Source organism: Mytilus edulis, chromosome 9 (assembly GCF_963676685.1).
Source record: "Mytilus edulis chromosome 9, xbMytEdul2.2, whole genome shotgun sequence".
NCBI classification, from domain to species: Eukaryota; Metazoa; Mollusca; class Bivalvia; order Mytilida; family Mytilidae; genus Mytilus; species Mytilus edulis.
In genome coordinates this window covers 64,544,512-64,556,749 of record NC_092352.1, presented here as the reverse complement: position 1 = coordinate 64,556,749, position 12,238 = coordinate 64,544,512, and the positions used below count along the sequence as shown (strand labels likewise).

Below are 12,238 nucleotides of genomic sequence, written 5' to 3'. Positions count from 1 at the left end.
GTCTCTGGACTAAAACAGCTTATATTTGACTACCTGTAGGGTTCTACCAGAGGTTGTACCCCACACCCTGTTAAAAATATGTCAAATTTACAAAATTCAATTAATGATTTTAAAAAAATATAACATTGCTTTCACATTACACTTTGGTAAAATTTCTCTTTAATTTGCTAGATTTGGACTAAGAATGAGGATAGTATCTACGTATATTTTCACACTCTGTAGTATCTAAATACACCCTGAGGCACATGCATGTTGTATCTATACTTGCCCCAACTGTTTATGATTGACCTCTAGCATTTTATTCAAAATTTATTCATATCGAGTTTCCAAAATAGTTTATTTTTTGTATAATATAAGTAATGTATCTATTTCAGGTTTGAAAGAGGAGACCTTCCTTTACTGATGGCAATAGCAGGAACACATTCTCTTCTTCCAGTATGCCTATAGTATCAGCTTATTTAAAGTTTAAAAAGTATTTGAATCTTTAATGAATAATGAAATCTATGAATGATTGCAACATTACATTTACTGTTTGAAATGTCAACTGAAATTATTTTTTTATATTTGATAATATTTTGAATCTGCATTATTGTGGGTATATCAATATTTAATAAGTTTTGGAATTAAACATGCAATTGCAGGTTAGGATGAATGGTGCATGATTGTTTTTATCAAATAGGGAATAACGTTGAGTTTATTAAATCTTTTGGTTATGTACTGATGCTTCATTGTAAAGGCAACACCAAACTGGTTTTACTGTTTTTTTTGTCATTTGCACTTTTGAACTTGTTTTTCTCTCAGTTGTGTAGCATGAAGATAAATTGTATTCTTAAAAATGTATTAAAAAATATAGTCTTCATTTTAAAAGACCTTTGAATTGCATTATTGATATTGAAGGGCAGATCCTGTTATAATTAATTTAGTTTTTATAAGACCACAGACATTTTTGGGTTTCCAGACAATAACAATTTAGACAATTGGATCTATATAAAATTTTACAAGAAGGTTCATTACGATAAAAGGAAGGTCAGGATTTATTTTGGGGGTTATGGTACCAACAGTTTAAAAATAAGGGACCAAAAAGGGGCCAAATACAAGCATTTTCTAGTGTCTGCACAATTACTTGTGTGTTAGTGTATGGATCTCTCTGAAATTATACCACAATGTTCCATATCACAAAGGAAAGGCTGGGATTAAGTTTGGGGGTAATTGCCCCATTTTTAAAGACATTTTTATTCTGTGAAGTGTAATCAGTTGAAATTGCAGAAAAATTTTGTATGTTATGGTAGTGTACATCTATTTTGGGCCAATTAAATTAAAAGAGCAGGGGTGGGGGGAGATTTATAAAAAATATTCTTATAGTCAAGATTCTATGATAAAATATGGCAGTTTTGTGTGATGTTGATGGATTCAACTTAAACATATATACAAGCGCGACTACAAATTGAAAGAATTAATTTATTTTCATCAAAAATAACAGAAAACAATTGTTTTATATTATATTTTCCAAAATACTTAAATATTTTCATTTGCATAATCAGAATGTAATAATATGTTTCCTTAAGCCTTTGTATGTAGTTATAATTGTGTTATGTATTTATATTACATATCAACTTGTCAAACTGAGGGCTTATATACTGGTATGAATGCTAAATGCAGCATAATTGAATTTATTTAAAGCAGCAAATCTATTAAAAAACAGCTAAATATATTAACCTTAGTTATAGTTGTATTTGACTAAAACATTGTAATCATAATGTGGAATACATATAAATCTGGATTGCTAGAACAGAACAAACAGATAATGAAATCAACTTGAGAAGGCAGAGAACTCTATAAAAATAAATATAATTCCCAAATAGAAATTTTAAAAGAGCAATTTTGTCTACAATTTTAAACAAAACAGTAAATTTTACAATGACTATATAGACTTTCAAAAGTTTAAAGAAGCCATCAAACAACATAAAAATACATTTGAAGGTTTCTTAGGACTATAAGAGCCATCTTGCATGCAAAACCCCTGTGGGCATTTTGAAAAAGTTGACAGGTATGGAGAGAAGGTTTCACATAATTCCTTAATTTTATTCCTGACGGGGTTATATTAAGGATGTAGAACAGTTGTTAATGATAGTTGTGTATCAATTTTCCATACATATGCAAAAATATGGATAATGTTATACATGGAACTGCATCATTCATGAGTCTTTTGTAGACGAAACATGCATCTGGCACAAATACAAAGTTTCAATCCTTGTATCTGTTACAGTGAATTTGTATAATCAGTGATTATGTAGAATCCCTGAAAATTTCAGTGATTATGTAGAATCACTGACCAGTTTAGGGATTATATATAATCACTAAAATTTTCAGGGATTATGTATAATCACTAGAAAAAAACGTCAGGGATTATACATATTAACTGAAATGAAGAAATAGTTTTATTTATAAAGAAAATGAATAAAAGTCAAATAATGTATGCTATAAAATCATATATTAAAACAGCATTACACTGTATAAACATAAATTGTAAAATGTTAAGCACAAAATATCAAAATTATAACTTTTTTTATTTTTTAAATGTTAGGCACAATTTATATCAAAATGTTAAACACAATATATTAAAATTATATGCTTTACATCTGTTTTTACCACAATATCCATATTTTAGAAAACATTTACCTTGACATATCGTCGATCGGAGTCAGATTTTATGACCCGCCTAAGAGAAATGAAGTGTTCAGTAAAAACATCTGTAGGTATCCCAAAAAAAAAGAGAATTAGCAACCTCGAACTGGTTCTTGCAAGACTCCATGTTTTTTTTGGACAGGCGATATCCTTTTTTCTTGGTGAACAATTACAATTATGTTTTTTGGGGATTTCCTTTCCTTTTTTACCGTGTGGAATTGCAATGAGAATATTAAACCAAATTCATGCTTCCTCTACAATTTTGTTCTAATTGTCAATCTTTAGTTTTTCTATACATTTTGATGCGTAAGTTCTCTTTGTTTGAATTTCTTGTTCATTTGGGAGAGAGAAGAAAAAAACACCAAAATGCAGATGTTCCATGATCTTCTTCACCATTTGTTTTTGTTTTACATGTACCACAAATAACATGCTCTGTAGATTTACAAATAGAACATGAATATCCATTTGACGCTGGCTTTTAAAAACAAACAATATATGTAAAGTTATCGCTATAAAGGGAATCTTGATATTATTAATTTTGAAGTCTTCAACTTTATCTCGAAACCCTGTATGGTTATATCTTTAAGACCAATGGCATCCTCGGTGTTAAAAAGCAAAATTATTTCATCTGGCAAGGAATATGAAAGTAAATAAAATGATAATTTGATAGATATAGGAAGATGTGGTATGAGTGCCAATGAGACAACTCTCAATCCAAATAACAATTTATAAAAGTAAACCATTATAGGTCAATGTACGGCCTTCAACACAGAGCCTTGGCTCAGACCGAACAACAAGCTATAAAGGGCTCCAAAATTACTAGACGTGTTAAACCATTCAAACGGGAAAACCAACGGTCTAATATAAAAAAAAACGAGAAACATGTATAAATTACATAAACAAATGACAACTACTGTACATCAGATTCCTGACTTAGGACAGGTGCAAACATTTGCAGCGGGATTAAACGTTTTAATGGTACCAAACCTTCTACCTTTTTCTGAAACAATAGTATGACATCACAACATAGAAAAACACACGACAGGTGCAAACATTTGCAGCGGGATTAAACGTTTTAAGGGCATTCGATACAGTTTCAAGGGAGTTAACTCTTGGCGCGACATTAATTCCCGCAAAACATCACTTTTTGCAGGACGTAATGCGTGTAATGTTCCGTTAATAAGAAACGTAATGTGGAATTTTTATGCTCCAATTTCTGCTCCAATTTCTGTTTCTTTCTCCCGCATGCTAACTTCTACGCCATTAATATTAGTGCATTCGATTCTAACAGGATAACAGTCTAATAACATTATAAGAAATAAAACAAATTATTGTTTCTTTGAGATCTTCAACAAAATATCGTATAGTGAGCAATCTCAAGACGACTGACCCTTTTGCTGCATGTCAATTATCATTTTTATTATCATTCATCATCCATGATTGACATTTTAGTACATCACAAGAAACCAATGATATTTTAAAACTAATACGGACAATGTAGGTAAACGCCGCAAATATAAACAATGACACAACTTTTATAAAAGAACAAAGTTCTTATTTCTTCCACGTTGCACGTATTTTATCTAACAAAAGGCAATAGCCAACAATATGTTTATACATCCGTAAATATGTCTGTCCGTCGTAAACATGGACCGGTACAGCATATTATTCAAAATCATAAGACGACGGGCATATCATGCGCTCGTAGCGCAACTGTTTATTTTGGTTTTTTTAATATTTTTATACGACCGCAAAAATTTTAATTTTTTGGTCGTATATTGCTATCACGCTGGCGTCGTCGTCGTCCAAATACTTTTAGTTTTCGCACTCTAACTTTAGTAAAAGTGAATAGAAATCAATGAAATTTTAACACAAGGTTTATGACCACAAAAGGAAGGTTGGGATTGATTTTGGGAGTTTTGGTCCCAACATTTTAGGAATTAAGGACCAAAAAGGGCCCAAATAAGCATTTTCTTGGTTTTCGCACTATAACTTTAGTTTAAGAGAATAGAAATCTATGAAATTTTGACACAAGGTTTATGACCACAAAAGGAAGGTTGGGATTGATTTTGGGAGTTTTGGTTCCAACAGTTTAGGAATTAAGGGCCAAAAAAGGGCCCAAATAAGCATTATTCTTGGTTTTCGCACAATAACTTTAGTATATAAGTAAATAGAAATCAATGAAATTTTAACACAAGGTTTATGACCACAAAAGGAAGGTTGGGATTGATTTTTGGAGTTGAGGTCACAACAGTTTATGAATAAGGGGCCAAAAAGGGGCCCAAATAAGCATTATTTTTTTTTTTGCACCATAACTTTAGTATAAGTAAATAGAAATCTATGAAATTTAAACACAAGGTTTATGACCATAAAAGGAAGGTTGGGTTTGATTTTGGGAGTTTTGGTCCTAACAGTTTAGAAATAAGGAGCCCAAAGGGTCCAAAATTGAACTTTGTGTGATTTCATCAAAAATTGAATAATTGGGGTTCTTTGATATGCCGAATCTAACTATGTATGTAGATTCTTAATTTTTGGTCCCATTTTCAAATTGGTCTACATTAAGGTCCAAAGGGTCCAAAATTAAACTTAGTTTGATTTTAACAAAAATTGAATCCTTGGGGTTCTTTGATATGCTGAATTTAGAAATGTACTTAGATCTTTAATTATTGGCCTAGTTTTCAAGTTGGTCCAAATGGGAGTCCAAAATTAAACTTTGTTTGATTTCATCAAAAATTGAATAAATGGGTTCTTTGATATGCCAAATCTAACTGTGTATGTAGATTCTTAATTTTTGGTCCAGTTTTCAAATTGGTCTACATTAAGGTCCAAAGGGTCCAAAATTAAACTAAGTTAGATTTTAACAAAAATTAAATTCTTGGGCTTATTTGATATGCTTTATCTAAATATGTACTTTGATTTTTGATTATGGGCCCAGTTTTCAAGTTGGTCCAAATCAGGATTCCATATCAAGTATTGTGCAATAGCAAGGAATTTTCAATTGCACAGTATTGCACAATAGCAAGAAATATCTAATTGCACAATATTGTGCAATAGCAATTAATTTTCAATTGGAGTTATCTTTCTTTGTATAGAATAGTAGTTGATAATATATGTTGGAAATTTGCCAGACATGACTATGATGTCATTTTCTATTTTTATTTGCCAATAACTTTATGTAAATAACTTCTTTGGAAATTTGCCAAAATAAAATGTTGCTGATGAAGCTTTTTTTCCTTATCTTATCTAAAATGTTTTTAGATAATGTATGTTGGACATTTGCCAGACATGACTATGATGTCATTTTCTATTTTTATTTGCCAATAACTTTATGTAAATAACTTCATTGGAAATTTGCCAATATAAAATGTTGCTGATGAAGTTTTTTTTTATTGTTTTATACAATAAACAATGTATATTCACTTTTACTACCAACCAATCTTTACCATTCAGTGATAACAAGCACTTTATTTTACATTTTAATATTTTATGATGTATTTAAAAGAGTAGTTATTGTTGCAAACTCCATTAGAAATTTGAATTGATATCAGTTTTGGAAAAAGGGAAACGGGGATGTGAAAAAAAGGGGGGGGGGGTTAAATTTTTTTCATTTCAGATTTCATAAATAAAAAGAAAATTTCTTCAAACATTTTTTTGAGAGGATTAATATTCAACAGCATAGTGAATTGCTCAAAGGCAAAAAAACTTTTAAGTTCATTAGACCACATTCATTCTGTGTCAGAAACCAATGCTGTGTCAACTATTTAATTTTAGATTTAAAAAGTTTGAAGAAGAAATCTTTAATTGATTTGTAAAATCTTGACATTTGTTTTGTGTAAAAAAAAAAACATGTAATGTCAAAAATTTGATCACAATCCAAATTCAGAGCTGTATCAGGCTTGAATGTTTTGTCCATACTTGCCCCAACTGTTCAGGGTTCGACCTCTGCGGTCGTATAAAGCTGCGCCCTGCGGAGCACCTGGTTTATAAATATATTAGAGAAATGACGGAATGACAGCAAAACAATGCAATTTCCAATATAATCAATATTTCCGAATGGCATAACTCTTTTAAAGAATAGTTGATATGCAGTGATTTTCGAGCGTGTCTATACGATATCAGTTTTATAGAAAGTTAACAAGAATTGTACACTTGAAAATGTGATTAATCAGAAGGACCGGAAGGACAGACAGAGGAATGGACGTGCGATATTTTATGTACGCCTTATATGGTGAAAAAAATATATAGTTATTGACCAACGCTATGAGTGAAGGATTTTAATCGCAACTAATCGAATCGTATTTGCCAAATAAGAAAAAAATCAAAGTTATAGTTTCATTGTTTGGACAAACGCATTCTTTAGCAAATTGAAGACTTCTCCTTTATAAGATTTTGCTTTTGTTTTCTGACCACATAAAACAGAAGATGTGGTAGAATTGCTAATGAGACAACTCTCAATAAGAGACAAACATGACACAGAAATTAGTAAATATAGGTCACCGTACGGTCTTCAACAATGAGCAAATCCCGAATCCTATAGTCAGCTATAAAAGATCACGAAATGACAATGTAAAACAATTCAAAGGAGAAAAGAAACGGCCTAATTTATGTGCTACAATTTATGTACAAAAAAAGAAGTTCCGTTTGCAGGATAATGCTGAGTTCAAACGTATTTCGAATTCGATTCGCATTACATGCAACTAATTCGAATTAGTTTAATTCGCATTCAAAATGTTTTACGTACTAACGTAAATTCTAATTCGCGTTTAATTTGATTTACTGTCCAAACAACGTTAACTTTTAATTCGTATCAACAAAACCGGATTTCTTGAAGTGTTTAAAACGTGAATAAAAGGATTTAAAGGATTATTTGTAATGAAACAGCAGCCCACCAAACAAAACAAAATAAATCTAGAGGTCAACATACGGTATGAAATAATATACGAGTGTGTACAGTAAATGTGATAGTTGCCTATATAACAACCCGTGCAAGGAAGGCCAGAACGGTAGCATCTACAGTTACCAACACAGCTAGATTTTCGCCTCTGCATTTCAAAATTTCCTGATACGAGAATGCAACGGCAGTCAAAGAAGTCCATTCTGGTATCCAAATGTCATTCATTCTTTCTTTCATCCAATCCCAATGTTTATGACTTGGTACATGTACCTGTCGAATACATGAATCAGGCTGAGCCCAAACAACTTCTCCTTGATATACTTCTCTTTTGATGTGCTCTGGAAAAGAACCTCTTGTAGGCGGAATTGCATCACAATGCCGCTGCCTCCTGGCAAACAATTCACATCGTGCCTCGCTTCATACTTAAGCCAAAAAAGAAAACGTCCTTTACATCTGGAAAAACGTCCAATGTTAGCCTAGCTGACTTCTTCCCTTTTTCACGACAATTCGACAAAGTGCCACATTCACTGAATGCATAGACGAAACGCATAATATGTCACGTACAGAAAGCCATCATAAGCCATAACCACAATTTGTTTTACCTAATTTTCCGATTGCTGCAATTATTGATACTATTACATCTGTGTCAGTACTACCTAACATTACATTTTACAACACTTTTCATAATCATGCCGAAGATAGACAAACATTCGTGTATCTGCTTCTTCATGATTACAAGGGGATAGATAGGAAGTATCTTTATTGAAATTGCAAAGAATATTTTCACAATGAGTAACATACACATTTGGATTAGTCTCTCAAGAAGCAATTTTGTCAGCAAGAAACTTTAACAATTTCGTTTCGTTGTCATCTTCACAGAGAAAACTACTACAAACCCTTGGTGTTCTACCAGAACCAACACCTTTCCATCTGCCACAAGAACCTTTAGTAAACATCAAATACAATGTCTACTTTTGAATATTTATCGATGCAAGATTTTATATAAGGCAGTATGACATCATAAGTATAATCATCAAATATTTTTGCCCAACTTTGTGACCTGGAATTAACCATTGCTACCCCACCAACGATAAATGCGTCCGAATTTGCATCAGCAAATCGCAGAATGTTTCAAGTATACCCATTTGCAGCGATTTAATACCACTATTTCAAGTGACATCCTTAGATAAAGACTGAGGAGCAGTTTAGTTATGATGGATAAAGAAATATTTCAAGTAAAACTGTCTACTGTGACAAGAAATAAAATGTCTAGAAAAGATATCGCAATCACTTTAAAGGTTCTCTAGCTTTGTTTTTGACAAAGACTTTTGCATTTACTTCAAAAGATCTTCGTATTGTTTGGACTAAAATCTTGGAGTTTATTTACATATCTTACCTGTTTCCGAATCAACAATTTCCTAAATGGAGTATTATTTTTTACAAATCTGACGATTCTTCTAGAAATGAATTTCCAGACTCGTTCATCCTTTTACAAATCCTTTAAAGCTGTTTCAAGAAATCTTTTTGTGTTTTCGTAGAGTCTTCATTATGCCATTTGTCTGTTGTAGAATGACTCAAACCACTAGGTCTTTCAAATTCATATTCTAGTATACTAACTCCTGGTCCAGCTACCATCCATTTGTCTAAAAGTGATCTTTGGTTAATCATATGGCACCAACATCGCCCTTCACAATTGCATTATTCTGTTTTTGTGCCTGATCAATTGTGTAATAAGAAATAAATTTGCTGGTCTTACGTACATTGAAATTATCATTTTCAAATTCCATAGCCACCTGCTGTGGGTGATGTTCGGGAAGGGAAGTCATATCTCGGAGATGGGTCGGTAACGATCGAGCATAATTCACACGATCCAGACCTAAAACAATATGCTATCATGCTTTATATGGACTGTTTGAAAAGTACAAAATCTCACTCATGAAATGAGCAAAATACCAAAATCAAAAGAAGTCCTTAATTTATAATTGAACGGCAGGAATTAAACTGTGGTCGCGATGAGTCTATTTCCTTACACCAGTCTTTTACATCACTGAACGCCACAGAGTCATGACATAATTATATATTCTGAGTTTAGCTTTCATAATCTGAAATTAACAATTCAAGCAAACTACATGTGGTTGTCTGATGGGTCTGTCTAGTTCTAGGTACATTTAAACATACATAAAAAGAATCTGCCGTTCTTGGTGTTGCAATATTAGCTTCAGTAAGACAACATGCCCATCCCCTATCACGAAATATATCACCCAGAGTTTTATAACAAGTCATTTCAATGTGCAATTCACCAAACATGACGATACACTTATCTTTTCCGTACAAATCAGGCCATTCCCATTGAATTTCAAAAAGTGGCTGATCTGCAGTTACAATTGATGTTTTTCCGGGATTAACCACATTTTCACCTTAACCATCGAATACCTGAGAATTGCCTGGTAGTGCATACAAATCGCTCTTGATGTCTATAAATAGTTTGCACATGCGCAAAAGTGTTAAACACATGTGTATCATAACCTTGAAAAATATTATTTAACCAATTCATAATATTATTAGAAATCCAAAAACAATAAATATATGGTAAATAGTTCAAATGTTTTTGAAAGAATTTTGTTCCATTTTAGCGCATGCGCAAATACTGGATATGTCAAATATTCATTTTTAATAAATATGTGACGTAAAGAATGTATCAACCAACCCTGGTAATTGCTTTTTACTAAAAAGAAGTTCAAAGAAAAGTTTTCCAGAAAAATCAGTATTTTCAAACTAAAGAAAACAGCCATTTTAGAAAATGGCCGTGGCCATCTTGCAAAAATCATTTTTCTTAATGGCCAGCAGTTAATTCTTAAAAAGTATATAATAATGATGCTTTGTGGTTATTTTCATGCTTGTATCATCATTTGCACAATTCCTTCGATTTTGCTTGCTAATATCTCTCACTAAAACTGTAAGGATCATCAATGTCATATTTCAGGCAAAGCTTTTTTATCTCAATGAACCAACTATTACTATTCATATTTTTAATACTAAGCTGTCTCTCTGCAATTCTCCATTCCATTGATGTATTCCCTGATCTACATATATTGCCAAACAAAGTGAATGCCCTTTTATGAATTTCAGCCTCTGCTGGTAGTTGACCTGATATGATATATACAGCAGGATCTGCTACATTTGTAGTTAAAGATAGTATTTGCTTCAGCATCTTTTTGTATTGCTTATTGATTAGATCCAGATTTTTCCCATTAGGAAGTAATGTCTCCAATCCGTATAGCATAACTGGAATGATATATGTTTTAACTAAACTGATTGCTGTAACTGGATCTAATCCATTTTCGCCATGTAGGCCAGATGCCATTAAGCTATATAGAGATCTCCTTGCTTTTTTTAAGATTTTCCTCAATTGTGGCAGATGCAGAATCTTTAAAAGCTCTCTGAATGCCAATATGTGGGGTTTTGTCAACTACTGGCATCAGCTCACCATTCAAATCGAGATCCATATCATCAAATAATCTGTTTGATGTTTTAACAGGGAGGATGACACTCTTTGTTGGTTGTAAATGGTATCCTTCACGCTTGCTGTAATCTGATGCGATATTGACCATGGCTTGTAGGTTGTACGGATTATCGCTTACTAAGGCTATATCGTCAGCACAGGTGGGGGCACAGCATGATATAGACCCAATTTTTCCGCCAAGGTTAGAATCTTCAAGAAGGTTTAGTAGTTGGTTTATATATATTTTATATAAGTCGGCGCTTAAGGTTCCACCTTGTCGTACTCCTTGTTCAATATTGAAAGATTCTGAAAGCTGTCCATTCCATTTAATTTTGGTAGTTGCATTTGTATATAGACTATCTATAAGTAGTATTGATTGTTCCGATAGTCCGAGATGGTATAATTTCCGTATCATGTTGGAGTGACGAACCACATCAAAGGCAGACTTTGCATCAAGCATTCCTAGGATAGTTGTTTTCTTTAGATCCTTGTTCTCTCTTTCGAATTCATCTATCATAAGTGTAGCAATAAGTGGAGCAGAATTTTCGGTAAATCCTCGTTGAAGCGGGTTTTGTTGATCTAAAATTTGAGGATTAATACGGAATTTTAGTATGGTTTCAATAATTTTAGATATGGTAGGAGTGATGGTTATTCCTCTATAGTTTTTAGCGTCTAAAATATTTCCTTTATTTTTGAATATAGGGGATAGCGTTCCAACTTTAAGAATGTCTGGTATAATACAGGTTTTAAATGCTGCATTTATAATTTGAAGTAAGGAACTATTTAATTTTAATCCACCATATAAAATACTTTCCACAGTAACACCAAAGATATCTGCCGATTTATTTCTGTTCAGCTTATGTATAGCTTCATCTAGCTCTTTGATTGCAACCGGACTGTGCTCTCTCTCATCGGTACAAATCTTAATTATATGCTCATATTCACTGTCGACAGTATCTAGATATTGTATATCAAATTTCGACGTATTTGATTTTTTTGCTAGATTTGAAAAGTGAATTCGCCAGCCTTCTAAGATGTTTGTTTCGCTGTAACTAGATTGATTTACATGTAGCTCGTCAATAAGTTTGCCTAGTTTGCCTCTTTGTCTACTAATTAGTTTATGGAATAGTTTCTTATCCATGACTCTAGCTTAAATT

General features: G+C 32.4%; 1 protein-coding gene across 4 annotated transcripts in view; it reads left to right on the top strand.

The window, feature by feature from the left end:
* The window catches only part of LOC139488812 (folliculin-interacting protein 1-like), a 62,209-nt gene extending 60,494 nt beyond the window's left edge, over nucleotides 1-1,715 (top strand). For all 4 annotated transcript variants that reach the window (XM_071274742.1, XM_071274740.1, XM_071274743.1 and 1 more), the window contains one exon: nucleotides 375-1,715. In XM_071274742.1, coding sequence (XP_071130843.1) covers nucleotides 375-447 — 73 coding nt within the window. In that variant the 3' untranslated portion in view covers nucleotides 448-1,715. The remainder of the gene's footprint in view (nucleotides 1-374) is intronic.
* Nucleotides 1,716-12,238: the final 10,523 nt, after the last annotated feature.